The sequence below is a fragment of the Trichomycterus rosablanca genome, chromosome 9 (assembly GCF_030014385.1).
Source record: "Trichomycterus rosablanca isolate fTriRos1 chromosome 9, fTriRos1.hap1, whole genome shotgun sequence".
Taxonomy (NCBI): domain Eukaryota; kingdom Metazoa; phylum Chordata; class Actinopteri; order Siluriformes; family Trichomycteridae; genus Trichomycterus; species Trichomycterus rosablanca.
Window position 1 is genome coordinate 8,759,547 of NC_085996.1, and position 25,080 is coordinate 8,784,626.

Consider the following 25,080-nt stretch of genomic DNA (forward strand, 5'->3'; position numbering starts at 1 on the left):
TCCTGACCATTAAAGAACAGCATGAAAGGGGACTAACAAAGCATGCAGAGAAACAGATGGACTACAGTCAGTAATTGTAGATCTACAAAGTGCTTCTATATGGTAAGTGGAGCTGATAAAATGGACAATGAGTGTAAAAGCAAGGAGGTGGTTTTAATGTTATGGCTGATCGGTGTGAGTATATTCATAACATTCACAACATTCACAACAGTATATTCTTTAACATTTTACTTATTGAAAATAGTGGTTACCATGACAACCACTTGTGTTTCTGCTCAACAGCAGCAAATGACTAGTGCATCACAAAATAAGTTCATCACATCCTATAGTGAAATATATACAGTATATATATGTATATATATACACACACACACACATACATACATACATATATACAGTGTATCACAAAAGTGAGTACACCCCTCACATTTCTGCAGATATTTAAGTATATCTTTTCATGGGACAACACTGACAAAATGACACTTTGACACAATGAAAAGTAGTCTGTGTGCAGCTTATATAACAGTGTAAATTTATTCTTCCCTCAAAATAACTCAATATACAGCCATTAATGTCTAAACCACCGGCAACAAAAGTGAGTACACCCCTAAGAGACTACACCCCTAAATGTCCAAATTGAGCACTGCTTGTCATTTTCCCTCCAAAATGTCATGTGACTCGTTAGTGTTACTAGGTCTCAGGTGTGCATAGGGAGCAGGTGTGTTCAATTTAGTAGTACAGCTCTCACACTCTCTCATACTGGTCACTGAAAGTTCCAACATGGCACCTCATGGCAAAGAACTCTCTGAGGATCTTAAAAGACGAATTGTTGCGCTACATGAAGATGGCCAAGGCTACAAGAAGATTGCCAACACCCTGAAACTGAGCTGCAGCACAGTGGCCAAGATCATCCAGCGTTTTAAAAGAGCAGGGTCCACTCAGAACAGACCTCGCGTTGGTCGTCCAAAGAAGCTGAGTGCACGTGCTCAGCGTCACATCCAACTGCTGTCTTTGAAAGATAGGCGCAGGAGTGCTGTCAGCATTGCTGCAGAGATTGAAAAGGTGGGGGGTCAGCCTGTCAGTGCTCAGACCATACGCCACACACTACATCAAATTGGTCTGCATGGCTGTCACCCCAGAAGGAAGCCTCTTCTGAAGTCTCTACACAAGAAAGCCCGCAAACAGTTTGCTGAAGACATGTCAACAAAGGACATGGATTACTGGAACCATGTCCTATGGTCTGATGAGACCAAGATTAATTTGTTTGGTTCAGATGGTCTCAAGCATGTGTGGTGGCAATCAGGTGAGGAGTACAAAGATAAGTGTGTCATGCCTACAGTCAAGCATGGTGGTGGGAATGCCATGGTCTGGGGCTGCATGAGTGCAGCAGGTGTTGGGGAGTTACATTTCATTGAGGGACACATGAACTCCAATATGTACTGTGAAATACTGAAGCAGAGCATGATCCCCTCCCTCCGGAAACTGGGTCGCAGGGCAGTGTTCCAGCATGATAATGACCCCAAACACACCTCTAAGACGACCACTGCTTTATTGAAGAGGCTGAAGGTAAAGGTGATGGACTGGCCAAGCATGTCTCCAGACCTAAACCCAATAGAACATCTTTGAGGCATCCTCAAGCGGAAGGTGGAGGAGCGCAAAGTCTCGAATATCCGCCAGCTCCGTGATGTCGTCATGGAGGAGTGGAAAAGCATTCCAGTGGCAACCTGTGAAGCTCTGGTAAACTCCATGCCCAGGAGAGTTAAGGCAGTTTTGGGAAATAATGGTGGCCACACAAAATATTGACACTTCAGGAACTTTCACTAAGGGGTGTACTCACTTTTGTTGCCGGTGGTTAAGACATTAATGGCTGTATATTGAGTTATTTTGAGGGAAGAATAAATTTACACTGTTATATAAGCTGCACACAGACTACTTTTCATTGTGTCAAAGTGTCATTTTGTCAGTGTTGTCCCATGAAAAGATATACTTAAATATCTGCAGAAATGGGAGGGGTGTACTCACTTTTGTGATACACTGTATATATAAAATATTTCACTTAAGGATGTGATGAAGGTAAATAAGTTATCATTAACAAAAACACCAGCAAGCCACAGCAAACACCTCAAACATCCCAGTCAGATCAATCAGCTCAGTAATCCTCAACTGGAAACCACAAATCAGCCAGATACACACACACAACATGCCGTCTAATGATGCGTAAAGAAGAGCTATAAACAGCAGGAAATACAGAACAAACAGCACAAAGAACAAAAACAACATACTGCACCACAATCATCTCAGTTTTTTTAAAAAAAAGCCCACCATTGCAACATCAAACCCACATAGACGTATATCTGAATGGAGCAAATGTACCAGGAATTTGAAAGGAATTTAACCTCATTAACCAAGAAATCTGGATGTTTTCACACAACAGTGACCACAAAATTAAGCCAAAGGAGGGTTGTTGTTTAGTTGAGATCTAGTTATTTACATTTTTATTGTATATAAAATAACTAACATGCCCACCTGTTGTGCCCATGTTGGCTGACGGGGGGCGCAGATTGACACGTTTTCCTTAAACTGCACTTCAAAAGCCTCATCTACACCTAATTAACCTGGGACTGGCCTCATCTCATCTCATATTAGCTCAACTGATTTTAATATGGCTTATGCTTTGTGTGTTAATCTTGTATTTGTTGATGCAGTGATGAACTGTGTTTACTGCCGAGGGTTTTCCGAAGTGTTTCTGAGCCTATGTTAGACTCATTACAGAGGCATGTTGGTTTTTAATGCAGCGCCATTTGAGTGATCAGAGGTCACAGGGATTTAATATTGCTTTTCAGACATTTCTCTGGATCCCCTGGATCTTTTTATAATGTTATGGGCTGTAGATGGTGAAAATCCCAATATGCCTCGCAACTATGCATTGAAAAGCACTGTTAAATTTAGAAGCAATCACTATTTCACTGAATCAATTAATATTCATTTAGTTCCCTAAACTGGTGCAAAGTTGGAAGCATTTGATTTTTTTTAATTAAATTTTATTGATGTATTACACCTGTTAGCAACTGTTGGCTGACACACGTGAATTAAAAAAATTATAAGGGCTGTCCCAATATTTCTGGTTCGTATATTGTATCTAAAATTAACTCACTATTAAAAATGGGTGCCTGCAGTGTAACTTCATGGTCTGTAGGCGCACACACACTGGTACCATTTATTCTCAATTAATTTTGATAAAAATATCCTTCAGGTACCCATTAACTGTCTCCAAAGAAAAATTGGCTTTCCTTTTTTAAATAAAGCCGTTTAAATAACTCAGGGATGCTAATTAAGAATCAATACTGTAATTAGGCTAGTGCTGAACCTCAGGCTCTTTATAGATAGAAATGATTGAATAGAGTCCATCAGAGCTGCAGAATCGATGCTGGATTTGCCCTGATACCCCTGGAATCCCACGTGGCCAAACGTACGTTTTAGCTTTTCTGCACTGAGCATTAATGGTTTATTTAAACACTGTCGTTACTGAATCTACAGGGGTGTAAAAATGTAAAAACCCTCCTTTTTACACTCCTTGTTGCTGCACATTTATTACACAGATTATTTTAGAATATTGAATGACACATACATGACACATACATACATACACTTTATGGCTAAAAGTATTTTGACACTTGACCAAGAGCTTATTGGACATCACATATTAAAAATAAACGGTACTGAATTAGAGTGACCTCTATGTGATCTTTTCAGCTATAATAATAGCCACTCTTCTGAAAAGGCTTTAAAGTATGTCTGTAGGGATTTGTGCTCATTTAGTCAAAAGAGCATTTGTATGGCTGGGCACTGATGTTGGTCAAGAAAGCCTTAACTGATGTTCCAGTTCATTCCAAAGCTCTTCAGTGGGGTGGAGGTCAGGGCTCTGTGCAGGTCACTGGAGTTTCTTTAAACCAAGATTTTCCTAATGTGCACATGCTAGAACAGAAAAGGACCTTCCCTAAACTGTTTGATTTATTACAACTGTTATTAACTGTAGCTAAAGCACATAACTTAAAATAGAAGGGCTGTCCCAATACTCACTCACTGTCTTAATCGCTTATCCAATTAGGTTTGCTGGGGGTGCTGGAGCCTATCCCAGCTTTTCAATGGGTACAAGGCACACAGTAACACCCTGGACGGGGCGCCAGTCCATCGCAGGGCAGACACACACACACACACACACACACACACACACACCCATTCACCTATAGAGCAATTCAGTGTCTCCAATTAACCTGATTGCATGTTTTTGGACTGTGGGAGGAAACCCACGCAGACACGGGGAGAACATGCAAACTCCACACAGAAAGGACCCGGACCGCCCCTCCTGGGGATCGAACCCGGGACCTTCTTGCTGTGAGGCGACAGTGCTACCCACCGAGCCACCGTGCCGCCCTGTCCCAATACTTTTTCCTATATAACACATTTTACAAAAAACACCTTGCATCAAAAAGCTACAAAACTCCAGATTTGCTTTTCCCCCAGACATGTTGTGTCCCCTGTTCTTCAAAAATGTTGAATACATTTTCAAGAACACATCATACATGCAAGGTCTGAGCTTCATCCAGATGTTTTAGTTGCAAATGTCAGACCAGCACTGATGCCTCTCTTGATTATCAGTGATTTCTTTTTTTCCATCCACCATAAATCCTTCATTTTTTTGCCCGGTCTGTTTCATATCGTGGAATCATAAACAGTGACCTTAGCTGAAGATAGAGATGCCTGCTCTTCTTTAGACATTTTGATGAGATATGTTGTGTACTGAACAATATGTTGCTGAGCTCATAGAGAAATTCCCTCCCGGAGGAAACCCACATAGACATGGGGAGAACATGCAAACTCCAAACAGAAGGGACCTGGACCACTCCACCTGGGAACTGAACCCAGGACCTTCTTGCTGTAAGGCGACAGTGCTACCCACCGAGCCAGCAAGCCCAAAAAACGTTCTCTTTTGCTTCATATGATGGATGTCATGTTACAGCAATAAACTGAGAAGAAAAGCTTCATTACATAAACTGAACACTAAAAGTTTCATGTTGGAAATTTGTTCCATTTTTATTATTTTTGTTTCACTTCAGTAAAACTTTTAAACAGGTCATTTTGATTCATAGCAGAATTTTAAAGGTTGGCTATTTTTGGGAATAAATATGTGCAGCTTATTTTGGGGAATAAATATCTGCACTATTTTGGACTTGCTGAAACAGCTACACGGCGCGGAGGGTGAGTGCTAGGTTTACAGAGAGACGGCGGAGGGAGGTTGTGTATTTCGGTGGGAGCAAACCTTGTGTTCATGTGTTCAGTGTTTTACACTTTTTTTTGTATTTGCTATTCAGTTTTAGTAAGCTGACTTCTGTGGAAAGCAGCAGCAAATGGCCAGAAGTATGTGGACACTTATAGTAATTATTAGGTTTAGGTGTTTCAGCCAAACCTGCTGCTATCGGGTGTATTAAATAGGTAATCTGTTATAATCTGTAATAATCTGTAAAAATAAGTCATTTATGGCAACAGTTTTTAGAGGCGCTTTTGTGTTCCATTATGTTTGTGCCCCTGTGAACAAAGTGAAGTGACTTCAACCCCACTGAACACATCTGAGATAAACTGGAAGGTCTGGGGCTTCCCAAGTTTGAACCTCAGCTCTGCTACCAGTCAGCTGGGCGCCCTCTAGTGGGCATAATTGGCAGCGCCTGCAGCAGACAAAAATTGGTCATTAAGTCTGCTGGGTGAGAAAAAGACCGGACCGAAAAAGTGATCCCTGACGCTGTCCAAGGATTCTGGTTGGTACCCTGAGGCGTCTGTACAGGTATTAATGGAGCACTGAGATTAGGGCGTGGCTCTCCGTGCGTGAATAAGAAGGGTTAGGGCTGCGTATGCGTCTGAGGGAGCGTGAGGCAAGCAGCCCTCCTTGGACATGACTGGAGTCTCCATCATTTGGGAGAATAGCAAAAAATATTTATTTATATATATTTATTATTAATAATAATAAATTGGAAGGTCAGTTGTGAGCCAGGACATTTCATTCAGTATTAGTGCCTAACATTACATCTGCTCTTTTAACTCAATGGGCTCAAATTCCAACAGATACAATCCAAAGCCCTGCCAGAAGAGTTGTATAGCTGCAATGCTGGGTCAATTCCATATTAAAGCAGTTTAAATACTGGTTGCCAGTTCAAGCACTACCACCACAAGTTGCCACTGTTGGACCCCTGAGCAAACTCCTCAATCTTTAATTGTTTTGAATTGTATTCAGTCACACTTGTATTAAGTTATATCAATGCTCATGGTTTTGGACTGGGATCTCCAGCAAGCTCATGGTCAAGGCCACAGTCATGCTGGAACAGGGACTGCAAGTGACTTTATACATCACGCTGTGCTGAAATCCAACGTGGCTGTTTAGAAATACATTATATAATCAGAAATATGTGGACACCTGACCATGAGCTTTTCAGCTAGAACAACAGCCACTCTTTTGAAAGGGCTTCTCACAAGGCATTGAAGTATGTCTGTAGGGATTTGTGCGCATTTAGTTAAAAAAGCACTTGTATGGCTGGAAACTGGGAAAGGGAACTGGGTCAAGTTGATGTTCCAGTCAGGGCTCTGTGTGAGGAAACCAAAGCACCCAGAAAAAACCCTCCTGAAACCGACCTGAAGACTAGTGGCGTCCACATACTTTTGCTCTTATATTCTAGCAGTTTTAATTGAATTGAGAAGCTGCAGTTTTACAGCCTAAATCTGTTTGTAATTTGTCATCTTTCTTTGGTGTGAAGCACAAGTTGAAAACAGATGTTTTGATAATGAAGATGGTGAATACACCAGACACAGATTTGTTTCTTCATGTGAAAATTAAGTGTGAAAAACGAAGTCAGAGCTTTCATTTCATTTGCTGTTGTTGTTTCTTTTAGACGATGAGCGGCCGTTTTTACCCTCACGATGTCATTAAGACTGACGCTGTGCTCAGCCTGGATGAGGACTCCGTACTGTCCACCAATGAGGTAAGAATCTACCTCGTCGACTGGTAGAACAGATGAGTATCATGAACAGATGAACATCATGGCTTGGATGCCTCATACGTGACTCAGGTCAGCGTTCATGGCATTGGACCTGTACAGCTGTTTGTCTGGGGTTCTGCTAGTCTCTAATAAATAAGTAATCGAGCAGTAATCTCTAATAAACGGTGTCTGCATCAGGCAGTAAGCTGTGCTAAAATCCAGCGTGGCTGTTTAGAAATACATAATATAACCAGAAGTATGTAGACATGCCACCTAATTATTGAGTTCAGGTGTTTCAGCCACACATTGCTAACAGGTGTATAAAATAATTGACAGAAAATGTATTTTGTATTTTCATTTTTCTGGCAACAGTTTGAGGAAGGTCCTTTCCTGCTGCAGTTTGACTGTGTCCCTGTGCTCACAGTGAGGTTAATAAAGACATGGTTTAATGAGTTGTGTGAGGGAATTTTGGTGACATCGGATGCGGGCCATTCACAAATGATTGCATGGGCACAAATTCCCTCAGATACACTCCAAATCTTGTAGTAGCCTTTCCCAAGGCTGTTATAGCTGCAAAAGGGAACAACTACATAATAACATGGTTTTGGAATGTGATGTAAAAGAAACTTATGATCAGGTGTCCACATACTTTTGATCATAAAATGTATTTGTACATAAATCAGAACAAAAGCTTTTGTTTTTTATACATAAACAACGCTTTATTAATCCCTCTTTATCTCCTCATTTTTTTGCTAACCGAATTAATACATTGGACAAAAGTATGTGGACACCTGACCATGAGCTTGTTGGAAATAGAAGGGGTGTCCACATACTTTTGTCCAATGTATTAATCCAGTTAGCAAAAAAATGAGGATACTTTTGGCCATATAGTGTACTTTCTTTGAGACTTGTTTGTTATGCAGAACATATCGTCTCATCCCTCAGTGCAGGTTTTGTATTTGTACGTTCACTTTATTAATGTCAGTTTTTCTCTCTTCAGATTCAATTAACACAGCCTGGAAATGTACTCAGTGAGGGATCAGTGAGCCGCTGGATTTGCTCGTAGTTGCTCTTGGCTGCAATTACAAAGCAACATGTCGGGGGGGGGGGGGGGGGGGGGGAAGGTGAAAAAAAGGGGGCGATACTTTCAGAGTTTTACATTTTACTACAAAACGAGTGATGTTAATCATTCATAAACACCAAACAATACGTATATTTTCACCTTTTTACATCTAATCCTTATGCTCTCTGGTGGGCTCTGCCTGCTGCAAAACGCCCTCGCCTTCCAAGGATGTCCGCAGTCTCAACACACACACACACACACACGTTTGAAGAACATGTTTACCAATAAAAAAAAATTACATTATTAATAAAGTAAAATGATTAAATCTAAATTATTTTTAGAAAGCCAGCAAATGCCTATATAGAGTTGTTAACAGCTACCCATCTTTCAGCCAGTTTTTTAAAACGTCTTTTGTCAGGATCTTTTCCTGTTCGTAATCCTGCCACTGAAAACAGGCGCTCATGGAACTAATATGAACCATTTCTAGATGCAACACGTATAGCGTCATGTGGACCCATATCGTTACCTATGTTAAAGCGTCTACAGTCCATTGCGATCCAGTTAACACCAGTGTTTGTAATGTTCCCACAATGGGTACAGTTCATGGACTTTCCATCCAAATTCATCTGAAATAAAGTTAAACTGAGTCTGAGTTCATTTAGCCTGTAACGTGTATCCGTGCACTCAGACGCCTGACGAGACAAATGTGCTCTGACCGAAGATGATATTAAAGCGGCAATTAATAACTGTAATTTTGTCTAGTGATGATTTCTTACACTTTTTGAAAACAAAAATTTCTATTTAAAACCCCCTGTATTTCACAATATGTAGCAGCAGCAGCTCGAGTAATTCGTAACTCACGACCGCAACCTGGAAAAAGACCCGTGTTATCACTACACAGTATAAACACAATAATGCTGTGTTAAAGCAGCGCAAATGACCACAGTGATGTATGTTTAAAGCTTCGCAATAAAATCATTTGATTATTCTTGATTAATTTTTTTATTGCAATTAAAATTTTAACGCCCTAATATATATATATATACTCCAGTCTTATTTTTCCACTGCTTTTGCCACAACCACCCCTCCCTCAGACACAACCAGCTGTGTCTGTCGAGCTCCCGCCAGACCAATGGCACTACAGAGACCCTTTAGGTCCCTAAATGATTGTCTTTTCTATAAGATTCTGCTTTTGTTTATGCAACATTAGGTAAAACGTGTACGTGCTTGAAGTGGGTTCAAATCTATAAAAGTCTAACATTGCTCACAATGCTGAATCTGATAACCAGGCTTTTTCATCCTGATGAATCTGACTCACGACTGCCAGACAAAATGATCCAGGCTGCCAAAAGAAACCTGGAGCCAAACCATCTCAAACATAAATGATCTGGTGAAAATGAGAGTCAGATTGTAAAGTAGAAATTTGGACACCGTGCAAGAAACAAAAAAGAAATAAAAAAGTTCTGCTGGCAGTTCTAACCATAAATAAATAAAATCATTCTTTCTTTCTTTGTTAACTTGCCTGCTGCTGCTATTGTCAGTTTGAACAAATGGACCCGAGGTTTTGGATCGTTCACTTTGGCCAGGGGCGCAGGAATGTGGGAAGTATTTATTTATCACACGTTGAAAGTTTGGATGGAAAACAGCGTTGGAGTCTTTGGCTCAATAAGAAGTTCAATCTTAAGCATAGAAACGTTTATGAAAGATTTAGAATGCAGATACACCAAACTAAAGAAGAATGCATAACAAGCAAATGCATAACAATGGATCATCAGTGAACTAGAGAAAAGGAACAGAGGAACTCACTCGTATATGCTGGACATCCTATTAGAAAAACTAACAGTATTAAAACAGATTGAACCTTATGTGATTTTTTTGGCTATAACAACAGCCGCTTTTCTGACAATACTTTGCTGTATGTCTGTGAGAATTTGTGCCCATTCAGTCAAAAGAGCATTTGTACGACTTTGTACTCATAAGCTTTAACTGACGTTCCAGTTCATTTCAGAGCTGATCAGTGGGGCTGAGGTCAGGGTTCTGTGCCAGTCACTGGAGCTTCTTTAAACCAAGATCTTTATAAACCTTACTTTGTGCACACGGGCTAGGCCTTCCCTAAACTGTTGCCACAAAATTGGATACATAGGCACCCAGGTGGCGCAGTGGGATATTCCGCTAGCTCACCAGCTCCGAGATTCTGAACTCATCGGTTTAAAACTCGCCGTTGCCACAAGTCGGCTGGGCGCCATCTAGCGAGCACAATTGGTGGTGCCTGCAGGGAGGGATGACCGGACTATGAGGGCGGAGTCTTCAAACGCTGTGTAAGGACAGCGGGGGTCGGAGGAGGCATGAGCAGCAATATACCCTCCTCAACTGAAAAAATACAAATAAAATTGTGGATCCCCAGCAGCGGAAGACAAATTGACTACGCTAAATTGGGAGAAAATGGGAGAAAAATGCATCAAATATATATTTAAAAAATTGGAAGCATATCATTTCATTAACATAATTGTTTATGTTAAAGTGTATATATCAATCCAACCTCCACATAGCAAATCAACTCATTATCAAAAGCTGTAATCAGAAACACCACCCCTCACACTACCTTAACCTTTAATGACCCTGTAAAAAATCAGTAGTAAAACAGTGTTGATCGAATCGAAGTTCCAACCAAAAGCATCAAGCAGTCGGGACTGCCTGGATTTATCAAGCGCCGTCAGGCCCAGTGTGTGTTCAGAGCCTGTCATTTATTATTCATCCAGCTGATCTTTTATTAACACCTGATCAATCTGCATCTCTGCCCACCTGCCTGCTTCTCTGAACATGTTGACTGGTGTGGTTGGGCGAGCTTACAGAGGTTTTAGATGTGATGGCGTAATAATATTCAGTCATACACAAGCGCAGATGCTTGTTTAAGCTGCAATCAGGAGTGAAAGTTGAGTGTAGTGATAAAAAAAGAAATGGTAGATGCAAAGGTTCAGACCCACCACAACCTTGATCAGGATGAAATGGTAACTGAGGATGGATGGATGGATGGATGGGCAGATCAGAAGGATATATGAATTGACAAATAAATTAATAAACGTATGGATGAAATGATCAGATATATATACAGATTAGTAACAGACTGATAAATGGATGGATATAGAGAGGGAGGAACGAAGGGATGGATGGATGGACGGACGGACGGACGGACAGACAGACAGACAGAGGGAAAGGTAGATGAAGAGAGGAATGGATGGATGGATAAATAGATGAAGAGAGGGAGGAATGAAGGGATGTATGCAATGAGGAATGGATGAATTGATGGATGGATGGATGGTGGATGGATGGATGGGTGAAGAGAGGGAGTAATGGATGGATAGGGGGAGGGAGGGAGTAATGAAGGGATGGATGAATAGATGATGGATGGATGTAGGGATGGAGGAAGAGGTAGATGAAGGGAGTAATGGATGGATGGATGGATGGATGGAATGAGGAATGAATGAATTTTATGAACATGTACTATAGAGAAAGATCTACAGATTTGTAAATGGATTGATGGACAAATGGATGGACGAGTGGATGGACAGATGAAAGGTTGCGTGGATCATGGGAATGACCAGTGGCATTATTTAATATATCTTTTGGACACGTCAGAAATGACCATTTGATTTGAATGTCAGGTGGTCTAACTGTCCGAACATCTTCAAAACATAGGGCAGCGGTAGCTAACCAAAAGGTTGCCAGTTCAAGTCCCACTACTGCCAAGTTGCCACTGTTGGGCCCCTGAGCAAGGCCCTTAACCCTCAATTGCTTGAATTGTGGTCATAAATAAATAAGCGTCTTCTAAAAAGTCTTCATAAAGACCAAGACCTGTTTGTACATTATTAGTTTATCAGTTCAGGCAGAATGTGTTGATCTATTGAGACTTGTATGAAATCAGACTCCTCACATGCGTCTAGGTTCTGCTGCTTCGTGCTTTCTCACCTCGTTCACAAACCCATAATTAAATGAGATAAATGTGCACTCGTCAGTTTACTCAACATATCACAGTGAAGCCTGGAGGCTGCATCATTTACACGAGCTTCATTCATCATGAAGTGAGGTAGCTTAATGTAGTATATAGAGATGGACCGATCGGGGTTTTTGGCACCGATTCCGATCTCCGATCTCCTTTCAGGGACATCGGCCGATAGCCGATTCCGATCGGGAAGGGGGGGGTGGGGGATTAGCAGTAAATAAACGTAAAAAGAGCCTCACAGTAAAGATAAACCGGAGCAGCGCGCGCGCGTGTGTGTGTGTGTGTTTGTGCCTTTGGAAGAGACGCTTTGTTCACAGTATCGCTATAAGTGATTCATTGATTCATGAGTTGATTCGTTTTTATGTGAAGCGTAAGTTTCTCTTCTCAGTTATCTCTCCGTGTTTACTGTTATTAATTAAATGTCGTGGTTTTAAATAAAAACCAGCAGCTACTACAGAACATTCTGTGTGACTCTCTTACATTAAAAAGCTTCATTAAACTGCTATTACCACAGATCTGTAACCGAGTCAGACTCGTTCCGTCTAAGGAGCTAAAAGTTTTCTAAAAGTTCAGCAGATGATCCTGAACTAACGAATTTGGTAATGAATAAACTTTTGCCTCTGATTGGCTCTGTAACGTCTTCTGTTCTCATCTACATCACAAGTAAGAACCGCTCACGATTTACCAAAGTGAACCAGGAGTTTATATAACGTGCTGATAGAATCGACTCAGATGTGACCGGGTTGAATGATCTTTTTAAAGTCAATATTACAATCAGCAAAATTACATCGTAAGAGCTTTCACGATGGTTTCTGTACGATTGTTGATGAATGGTGATGTGATGGTTGGTGCTTCGTAGCTCAAAGTCTGGATCAATCCACTGAGCTGTTAACTTAACGTGGTCTTTATATATCACACGATCGGATCGGCTACTTTTAGGAAATATCGCCGATCGCCGATAGCATATTTTGATTAAAAATCGGCCGATACCGATCCGTAGCCGATCGATCGTCCCATCTCTAGTAGTATAACATGAAGTCTGACATTTTTAGCCCTTCTTCCACTTTAAGTGGATTGTTTTTTATTTAATCTAGACACAGCAAACAGATCAGACACAGCAAAACCAAACTTTTCTGTGTGCCGTTGCAGAAATCTGAGTCTTTATTCAGCATGAGATGGATGTGAATAACTGTTTCTAATCTCAATGCTCCGAGTTAGCCAGCCGTTTGAATCAGGTGCTAGCCTGCTGGTATTTTGTTTTATAGTGTAAAAGAATATTGTCCTAACTGTAAATTTCATATGATGTAGTGCTTGGACCTCAGTACAATACAAGAGTCACTGTATAAGAACCAAAAATAGTAATGGGGGGAGCACAAATATTCTTTATAAGCCTTTATAAGTCTATGCTGTAGATGCGGTAGTTACACTGTATGGGACAGGCAGGCAGATTTTGGAACATGTCTGTAGGGATCGGTTGTAATTTACAAACCTTTCTTTCCACCTCACTTTTAATTCTCAAATTCTAAAGATGCCCCAGATTATTGCTCTCTGAAGTGTATATTGTGTAGTGTTCGCATTTACAGCTGTGTAAAGTGTTTTTCTCTGTGATCTCTGTGCTGACAGGTGGATTTTGCCTTCATCGTGTGGCACAGTTTTCCAGAGCGGATAGTGGGATACCCAGCACGCAGCCATTACTGGGATGCAGCCAAAGGGAGGTGGGGCTACACGTCTAAATGGACCAATGAGTACTCAATGGTGCTGACGGGTGCCGCCTTCTACCACAGGTACAACATTTACACTGAATTCATTGCGAAGTATACAAATAGCTAAATTTGCAAATAAAACTAGTCTAACTAGTGCTAGTTACTTTGGTACTTTAAAGACAAACCAAAGCTAATTAAAGTCATACGTTAATCACTAGCTGCTTCATCCTAGTTAGGGATGTGGTGACTCCTCACCAGAGATGGGCGCTCAAGTTAGCGACTCAAGTTACCGACTCGTCCCCAGTGACACCCGACTAGGGCGCCCATACATCCTCTTTTTCCTGCACACGGCAGGGATTTCTAAATCACCAAATATTTTGTGAGATCGGGTAAAACAGAAGATGTTGTTACTGCTGCAGAGTGAGTTTTTGCATTTCTTATCAAGAAGCATCACAACCGCTATGAATAATTCAGCATAATAATGTACAACAGATCATCGCAAAATAAGCTTATACTGTATCGCTCGGGTGGTGCAGACGTCTACAACACTAGCCCACTAAAGCTTGGACTTTGTTTGAATTTTTTCAGTGCTGTAGACCAGGCCAGGCATCTACACAGACATGATTGGCCCTGCAGTGGATTGGCGCCCAGTCCAACGTATTCCTACCTTACGACCAGAATTACGACCACTACAGCCCCGACGAGAAAAAAGCAATAATGAAAATAAAATAAAGATATAATAATAATACAAACATGTTTAGAAATTCTTATTCCTATTCTAAACAAATGTGAACCTCATACCCTAAACTGCCGCTGTTACATTTGACTTCATGTGGTGCTGTGTGGCACCTACGCCGTCTGCTGCATCACTGTGCCGCCTCTGTGGCTTTACAGTGTCTTTTTATGAATGAAGCTGTCTGAAGGTGTGTGTGTGTGTGTGTGTGTGTGTGTGTGTGTGTGTGTGTGTGTGTGTGTGTGTGATGGAGAGAGCTCTCAGACGCCATGTAATGATATGAATGTATTTTCTGACAGTTTCAGTGGGAGATTTCATAAGATCTATAGTGCATGAGAGACAGCAATCACAGTTTGTTTTAGGTGAAGGCCTTTCTGATCATTCTTCATTGCTGAAACACACACACACACACACACACATTCACACACACTATGGACCACGGATGACTCTAGGCATTTTGGTGCTCAAGACAAAAGACAGGAAAGGACAGAGCATTAGAGGGAATAAAGAAATCAAAGGGATTATTCTGGTACAACTACCAGTCTGTAGTTCAAATCCCATTTAAAGCAAATCACTACAAAAAGACACTAAATACATGAAGCCAATCTGCACTCATCAATCCAAGCAAAACAGTACCAGGACCCTAGAGACACACCATAGCAATATACAGCAGTCTATCTATTAATACAGACCCCACCGCTCTGGCTCAGGGCTAATGGTCTTTACCAATTGCTGCTCATAAACATTATCAATCATACACACTGATTTATACCAGTTGGCTACTTTTCCTTAAAACCCTTTATAAACAATAAAGCCACAAATAACAAAATAGTAGAGATGAAGAGAACTGTGATTGCTAAGCAAATTTCTGTAAAAATACCACCTATTAGCATGTCAGACAGGGCAAAATATGCAAATAAAACTAGTCCATGTGCAAGTCCTACCTGTTTGTTAATGCTAGTTACTTTGGTACTTTAAATACAAGTCATACGTTTTTCATTTTCACTACTGCTTCATCCTGGTTAGGAATACAGTGACATCTCACCAAAGATGGGCACTCAAGTTACTAGTGACATCCGACTAGGGCGACCATACACCCTTTTTTCCGGACTTGTCCTCTTTTTAGGACCTACAAAATGCACTGCTGGAGCCTATCCCAGCTTTTCAATGGGCGCAAGGCACACAGTAACATCCTGGACGGGGCGCCAGTATATCGCAGGGCAGACACACATACACACACACACACCCATTCACCTGTAGGGCAATTCAGTATCTCCAATTAACCTGACTGCATGTTTTTGTATTGTGGGAGGAAACCGGAGCTCCCGGAGGAAACCCACGCAGACACGGGGAGAACATGCATACTCCACACAGAAAGTACCTGGACTGCCCTGCCTGGGGATCGAACCCATGACCTTCTTGCTGTGAGGCGACAGTGCTACCCACCGAGCCACCGTGTCCCCCCAGACTCTAGTTCAGTCACTTAAAATATTTTGCTGATTATCCACTAGTTAAATTATTTCAATCTCACATAATAACTCACAATTTAATGAATCCACAAATAATTACATAATTTTCAAAATAATAATTGTGAGCCCACACACTCACACACACTCTTTCTCTCACACACATTCACTCTCTCACACACTCTATTTCTCTCACACACATTCACTCTCTCACACACATTCACGTTCTCACACACACTCTTTCTCTCACACACATTCACTCTCTCACACACTCTCTTTCTCTCACACACATTCACTCTCTCACACACATTCACGTTCTCACACACACTCTTTCTCTCACACACATTCACTCTCTCACACACTCTCTTTCTCTCACACACATTCACTCTCTCACACACACACATTCACTCTCACACACTCTTTCTCTCACACACTCTTTCTCTCACACACATTCACTCACACTCTTTCTCTCACACACTCTCACACACATTCACGTTCTCACACACACTCACACTCTCACACACACTCTTTCTCTCACACACATTCACTCTCTCACACACTCTCTCTCACACACATTCACTCTCTCACACACATTCACGCTCTCACACACATTCACTCTCTCACACACTCTCTTTCTCACACACATTCACTCTCTCACACACATTCACGCTCTCACACACACTCACACTCACTCTCTCACACACTCTCTCACACACACACATTCTCTCTCACACACACTCTCACACACCCATTCACTCTCACACACATTCACTCTCTCACACTCTCACACACACACTCTTTCTCTCACACACACTCTCTTTCTCTCACACACACTCTCTTTCTCTCACACACACATTCACTCTCTCACACACACACATTCACTCTCTCACACACACATTTACTCTCTCTCACACACACACTCTCTCTTTCTCTCACACACTCACATTCACTCTCTCACTCACGCTCTCTAACACACACTCACTCTTAATAGCACACCAGTACAGGCCTGTACTATGCTCAGTGGCTGATGAGGTAAAATAAAGATACTCACAGTTCAGAAGCAGCAGAAAGGAGACATAACGCGAAGGACAAGTCACGGAATTCCTCTTTTATCGAAGCAGCAGCGACACGATGAAAACTTCATCAGAAAACCCCCAGTTACTCCTGTCTCAGTGGGGTCTGGCTGAACTTTGTCTTTGTAAGTTCTCGGTCCTGGTAATGTAGACCCTGAAATCCACAGCTCGTGGGCTGAGTTTAACAACAGCACGAGCCAGCCGATTACAGGCAGGTGTAACGTTATAACCGCTCATTAACTGGTGCTAAAAAGTTCACAACTCATATCATCACAGCTTTAAAAACAGTGCTAACTTTTAGTTATTTTACTATATTTCTAATGCTTTCTCACAACCTATTTTTGCAGTTTATTCTCCAGTATGTATTAGCGATTTTGAACAGCTTTGTGCACGAGTCTAACTCGCTTATTCTCTTAAAGTGACAGTACATACATTCAGTCATGTAAAACATACACACCGACCAGGCACAACATTATGACCACTGACAGGTGAAGTGAATAACACTGATTATCTCTTCATCACAGCACCTGTAAGTGGCAGGGATAGATTAGGCAGCAAGTGAACATTTCATCCTCAGAGCTGATGTGTTAAAAGCAGGAAAAATGGGTAAGTGTGAGGATTTGAGCGAGTGTGACAAGGGCCAATTTGTGATGGCTAGATGACTGGGTCAGAGCATCTCCAAACCTGCAGCTCTTGTGGGGTTCCGGGTCTGCAGTGGTCAGTATCTATTAAAAGTGGTCCAAGGAAAGAACAGTGGTAAACCAGGGTCGCTCAGTGATCCATGTGGGGAGCGAAGGCTGGCCCGTGTGGTCCGATCCAACAGACGAGCTACTGTAGCTCAAATTGCTGAAGAAGTTTATGCTGGTTCTGATAGAAAGGTGTCAGAATACACAAAGCATCGCAGTTTGTTGTGTATGGGGCAGCAAAAGGGGGAACAACACAATATTAGGAAGGTGGTCATAATGTTATGCATGACCGGTGTAAGTACCTGGCTACAATTCACACAAAGAAATACTTTCTGTCACTTGCACACACCCTGCCTGGATAATAATGGAAAGTCTCTTGTTGTTCATGAGTTAATTTTGACTTATGAGTCAAGTCAGGTGTAGGGTGACCATATTTTGGTTTTCAAAAAAGAGGACACTAGTGGTAAGATGGCACTGAGTTGACAAATACATTAATAACGCAACTGTGTTATTGAACTTTAATGAATAAACAGCTACTCTTTAACAAAACTACTAACAAATGCCTCTATGATCAGATAATCTTATTCCCTTCCATTCAGCATTCAGCCCTAAACAATAAAAACAACAAATAAAATAATTCATCAGTTGAGCTGTTTTACCAGAATGTGGCGCTATCACGGCATTGACAATAACCTCCATCTTAGTACGCGCATTTGGAAATGTTTACACTGTTTCAGAAAAAGAGAATGTATGGTCACCCTAGTCGGGTGTCATTAGGGACGAGTCGCTTACTTGAGTGCACATCTCTGGTGAGGAGTCACCGCGTCCCTAACCAGGAGAAGCAGCTAGTGTAAATGAGTAATGTATGACTTGTATTAGCTTGTAAGAATTAATTTTTTATTGTGTAAAAGAGAGACACATGAAGCTGGAAACCTCATTCACTTTCTCCTTCTTTCTCAGGTACTATAATTTCCTGTACACTCACTACCTACCCAGCCGACTCCTCTCCGTGGTGGACCAGCTGGCCAACTGTGAGGACATTCTCATGAACCTCCTCGTCTCAACGGTGACCAAGCTCCCTCCAATCAAAGTCACGCAGAAGAAACAGTACAAGGAGACGATGATGCAACAGGTGTGTGTGTGTGTGTGTGTGTGTGTGTGTGTGTCTCAGGCAATTCCTATGCTGCTTTAGGTCCTGGGGCTGATCACTGATTCAGCATTATAACCTCCTTGACAAACGTCTCAATAGTTATGTCCATAGTAAAGTCCAAAGCACCTCGTTCATTCTTTCCACTGGTCAGAAAACCCATTGCTGTATATTCCTGCATTCTTGTAGGTGTGTTTGCAATTAATGCTCTGCTATAAGTCAGGGATGGGCATTTACCTTAGTATATAAAATGTAAGTATATGTCCAAAAGTATGTGCTCGTCTGACAATGAGATTGTTAGACATCAAATTCCAAAACCATGGGCATTTGGTGTGTACCCCAAACAAACAAACACACACACACACACACACACACCTTGGAAGATTTTTTTGGGTCTGTCTATGTGAGGTCAGACGAGTAGGTCTAGCTTGCAGTTGACATTCCAATTCTTCCCAAAAGGTTTTAGAGGAGTTGAGATTTTCATAGACCTTGCTTAATGCACAGGGGCACAGTCATGCTGAAACAGAAAATGGCCTTCCCCTAACTGTTGTCATTAGTTTATATAAATTATTTGATACTCTGGATGTTGCAAAAACATCAGAACTTAATCATTACAAGGGGTGTCTGCTGGACTAACCATGTCCAACCCTGGTCTCTTGTCCAACCCTGGTCTTTTGTCCAACCCTGGTTTTAGCAGATCAAATCATTTTATCTGTGTCTTGTCCTTTATCCTTCTGCTCCAATCTGCTTTTCTTTCTCAGGGTTCAAAGTCGTCGCGGTGGGCCGACCCGGACCATTTTGCTCAGCGGCAGTCCTGCATGAACTCCTTTGCCGCGTGGTTCGGCTTCATGCCACTTGTTCACTCTCAGCTCCGTCTGGACCCGGTTCTGTTCAAAGACCAGGTTTCCATCCTACGTAAGAAATACAGGGACATCGAGAGGCTGTAGGGCTGACCCGGAGTCCCTCGGACCAACTCGAACATCGTCTAGAAACTTTTTATCGAGAGATGTGCTGATCTCAGAAACCTTATGTCTGCAAAGTAATTTAATAAAATAATATATGCAACCCTGGATCTTTTATTGTTCGGTGACTCTGGTCGGAGTCACTGTGGGTATTTGAGAATCTAGCAATGCTGCTGTTGTTGTTGTCGTTAATATTGTCATTTGCAGAGACTGCAGCCTCTCCAGAAGAAAAGAAAAGTCTGAAGTTTAGGCCCCAGGGAGGAAGCCAAACTTGCCGATGCCTGTAATATGTACTTTCAGTTCTTTCATTTTTTGTACTTTTTTTTTTTATAAAAAAGACGTCTGAAGCTAAATAAAATCTCTGAATGCTACAGAAGTCATGCTTGATTAAATCTGAGGGCTCGTCTCAGCTGTTGTCTCTGAGGTCATAAACAGTCTGTTTATGACGACTCCTTTTTCCCGGCAAAAGGTTTTGTAGTTGTCAGTGATACACAGAGGCAGCACGGTGGAGCAGCGTGTAGCACAGCAGGATGGGCCTGGGTTAGAGTTTCGGCTGGGCGGTTGCATGTTCTCCCTGTATCTGCGTGGGTTGGTCAAAGTCTGTGCCATCCAGTAAAGCTTTATATTGTCAAAACATTTTAGCTACACATGTGAACAGTGTCATGTGAACAGTGTTAACACCTCTATCAGATGTGATAGAAGTCAGAGAGTGTTCTGTGTGTGTGTGTGTGTGTGTGTGTGTTAATTGATTTTGATTTCTGCTTGCTATAGAAACTCTTTCATGCCTCTCATGAGAAACATGTGGAACAGAGAGGACTGAGAGGTGGAGATTATCCCCTCTGTAACACTCCCTCCACACCTCCATCAGTGTCTTACACTCCATCCACTCCTCCTTATTCTCCTCTCTTAAAATCTCACCCTTTTTTAACCCCGTCTCTGGACTTTCTGCCCTCCCAGCTGCCAGCTCTCATCACAGCTGATGGCTTTAGCATGAACCTTGTGAAGATTGAAGACAGTGCTAATAATTCCACACATCATTCCTCACTTGTGTTTCTTTAGTTTGAGACGTTAACAGTTCTGTCACTGACTTCTTAATAGCCTTAAATCTCAGAATCATTTCTGGAGGGCACGGGTGGTGCTGCTGTCTCTTACGCCAGTCCATCACTGGTGCACCTGGTGCAAGATTCGGCAGTGCTAACAGCCAGCCAGGAGCCTACAGAGACACCACTGCCTTGCGCTCAGTGTTTCACGGTGGTAATGGACCCGCCAGACCCTGACCATTATAAAGCAGTTAAAATTGATAAGAAGCGGCTGCAGATTGGACATGTGTCGGAGGGGCCGTATGGTGATCCGGCTCTCCTTGATCAGATAGGGGATCGGATTCACCATAGGGAATTAAAAATTACTTAATTGGAAGATAAATGGGGTGTGGGGGATGGGTTGGGGGTAAAAATAACGCACCAGTAGGCATGCTGGTTCTTTCAGGAGTATAACAGTGCAGGCTAAAAATAAATGGCTGGTTTAAAATGGACAGTGAGTACTGATGGATATGTGGAGAGTTCAGCTGTGATTTTGATGTGATGCTCCACTCGAGTATGGGGTTAGAGAAATCACACACACTCTCTCTCCTCCAGGTCCTTTCTAACACCCCCAGATTGCTGGGCTGATGTCTGTCACTATTGGCTTTTCATTTCTCTGACAGATTTTTTTTTTCTTTTCAAGGACAAAACACAAACACACACACACACACACACTTGCTATCAGGACTCCAAACTTATATCATCCACAATATTACCCCTGAGTCTCACGAACCTATTCCAGCATTCTTGATGTCTGTCAGATTTGTTTTCACCATCAGAGAAAGAGTGATTGCTCTGCAGATGCTGAATTTGAACGTTGTTACATGCGACACATGTCTTGTTGCAATGTCCACATATTTAAGGCAGCTGCTGCTGTGTTGCTGTTTTGCTTCTAACATGTTAAAAGTCAGCAACACAATTCACTTAAGCAAGGCAGCCAGTAGGCCAATTGCAAATTGCAGCCTGCTTGACTGTGGACAGTGTCCTTTATGTTACAACAGGGTTTAATTCATGGCACACAAACTTTTAATGATTTACTTTATTATTATTATTTAGTAGTAGTATTGGTTTATTATTATTCATGTATATTATTATTTCCTTGTTTTACCACCCATTTGTTCAGGTCAGTGTGGCGGTGGGTCCAACTTTCCCGGATTTACTGGGCCCAATGCGGTAACACACCCCAAACAGGATGCCAATCTATCACAGGGCTTCAGTCACTCCCTCCCTCAGACACAGCCAATCATGTCTGTATGTAGATTTGATTTCTCAGAGACTTAGTTATTTATTTATTTATAAGTATTTTGACATCATGTTTTACACACTTTGGTTACATTCATGACAGAACAGGTAGTTACTGTTTACACAAGATTTAACAGTTCAAGTTTAATGTCAAACACAGTCATGGACAATTTTGCATCCCCAGTTCCCCTCACTTGCACATCTTTGGACTGTGGAAGGAAACCAGAGCATCTGAAGGAAACCCATGCAGACACGGGGAGAACATGCAAACCACACAGAAAGGACCCGGACTGCTCCACCTGGGAATCAAACCCAGGACCTTCTTGCTGTGAGTCGACAGTGCTACCCCGAATTCCCAGAAACAAAAACTCTCAGCACTAGATCACAGTTTGGTTTTTGTCCCAATCTTGGTAATAGATCTACGGTTTATGAACTTTGCAATGGGTTCAGTCAATCTAGCCCTGTTTATATAGGCACAGAGAAGTCACCAGCAACACTAACAATAGTCAATAATATTCACTAATAATGAATTAGGAGACTATACAACAAAGCAGAATGACATTATAGAACTTTCTCTACCATTAAGTGAAGCCATTAAATTGCTGTATTTATATTTTACTCAACAGTGTTCCAAACATCCCATCACAGTAAAACTCAGCTGCAATACTTCAGTTCTCAGCATCATGTTCTGTATCATGTTTATACTGAGTGGCATCGTTCAGCTTTTTTCACTGCTGCAACTCAATATTTACAAAAAGCATTTTCTTCTCCGTTAATGTTGACGTGACGGGAGTGGATGAATCACTCGATAAGCGAGGCAGTGTTAAAAAATACATTTCTTTCAATAAATGTTAAAAAAGCATTTTCTCTGAGCGCTAATAGAAATGATTTGTGCACCCTGTAGATTTCATAAGTGCATGTCAATACTCACTAATAAACTCGGCATGGTATAAATTGAGTGGAGATTGGAGATGCGGTGGCTAAAGCAGATTTCTCATCAGCGCTGATATTACACACAGTCGGGCTGATAAGCATGATCTAGCAGAGCTCAAACTTTTTTTCATGCGCTCATCACATCATAAATAGCCATTATTTTCTCTCTCAGACTTTCACACGAGCTTGTTTTCTTTCTCATCACACTCTCATTTAATTTCTAAATGGACTTGTTTATAAATACTCCTTTATGCGCTCATGCAGTATTTTCATTTATTAAATGAAATCTAGCTGAGAGCAAAAGCTCATGACCTGTTTTAATGACCAAATATAACAGATAACATTAAACAAATAACATCTATTAATTAATACATTTTATAGATATACTAGCACTGTCACTTCACAGCAAGAAGGTCCTGGGTTCGATCCCCCGGCCCGGCGGTCCAGGTCTTTTCTGTGCGGAGTTTGCATGTTCTCCCCATGACTACGTGGGTTTCCTCCAGGAGCTCCGGTTTCCTCCCACAGTCCAAAAACATGCAGTCAGGTTAATTGGAGACACTGAATTGCCCTATAGGTGAATGGGTGTGTGTGTGTGTGTGTGTGTGTGTATGCATGTAGGTCTGCCCTGCGTTGGACTGGCGCCCCGTCCAGGGTGTTACTGTGTGCCCATTGAAAAGCTGGGATAGGCTCCAGCATCCCCTGCAACCCTAATTGGATAAGTGGTTAAGAAAGTGAGTGAGTGAGTGAGTGTTCTAATATAAATGCTTCATTTTTCCGGGAATCACCGTGCACAATGCAATGACACACCCCAGACAGGACGCCAATCTATTACAAGGAATCTGCCATCCCACCATACACAACCAACCATGTCTGTATGATGCCTGACCCACAGATAGCACCACTATAGCACCACCCGAGCATCGTCCACTATAAACATAAAGAGATGACTGTCCATTTTCATGTGTTTATGCTAATAATAAATGGTATAATATGAAAATACAATACAATTAGTAGGGCTCTAGTCATGACTAAGAGTACAGAGCAACATATAGGCTACAGTCAGTAACTGTATGAGCACAGTGTTCATCTATATGTTAGGTGTAGCACATAAAATGGACAACAGATGTTCATACCAGATACTAGATAGGCTTAGCTAATAAAGTGGCAGGTAAGTATCTGGTTCTATTTGAGGTCGAATGTAATTTAAAAGAAATATTACTGTCGTATTGACGAGCCGGGTCAGCTGGATATTTATTGTCCGGGAGTGAACTGAATAGACGGGTTAAGTACAGCAGTCGCTTCCGAACACTGCTTCACCCATCAAAAAAACTATTACACACACCAGACGTGAATTTTATTAGTATTTTGACCCTTGGGCGCTGTTGTCATAGCTACTATAGGGTACGTCTGCGCCCTGTGAGATGATGTTATTTGTTTAGAGCTCAACAAAGCTCACCGTGTTACTCCCTGTCTGTTTATTCTCCACTTTTTTCATTTCATTCATGAATTAGTAGCTTTGTGCCTGTGCAGCAGATCCGGCTTTCATCTTTGTCCAGTACAAAGTGTGCACTGCAAAACCGAATCAAAAATAATATATATTAGCATATTCAGCAAAAAAAAAGTATAAACTGCACATGGAAAGACTTCTGACATTAAAGTGACCAAATCACCGTGAGCCAGGTAGGTTCATTACAATTACCAGCGTGTATTTACTAGCTCACTCACTCACCTTCTTAACCGCTTATCCAATTAGGGTCGCGGGGGGTGATGGAGCCTATCCCAGCTTTTCAATGGGCACAAGGCACACAGTAACACCCTGGATGGGGCGCCAGTCCATCGCAGGGCAGACACACACACACACCCATTCACCTATAGGGTAATTCAGTGTCTCCAGTTAACCTGACTGCATGATTTTGGACTGTGGGAGGAAACCGGAGCTTTCGGAGGAAACCCACGTGGACATGGGGA

General features: G+C 41.8%; 1 protein-coding gene across 1 annotated transcript in view; it reads left to right on the forward strand.

The window, feature by feature from the left end:
* LOC134320439 (exostosin-1) overlaps window positions 1-20,222 on the forward strand; it is a 148,562-nt gene extending 128,340 nt beyond the window's left edge. Inside the window, exons 8-11 of the mRNA XM_063001822.1 lie at window positions 6,939-7,028; window positions 13,712-13,872; window positions 18,710-18,881; window positions 19,658-20,222. Of these exons, the coding sequence (XP_062857892.1) occupies window positions 6,939-7,028; window positions 13,712-13,872; window positions 18,710-18,881; window positions 19,658-19,843 (609 nt within the window). The 3' untranslated portion in view covers window positions 19,844-20,222. The remainder of the gene's footprint in view (window positions 1-6,938; window positions 7,029-13,711; window positions 13,873-18,709; window positions 18,882-19,657) is intronic.
* The last annotated feature ends 4,858 nt before the right edge of the window (window positions 20,223-25,080 follow it).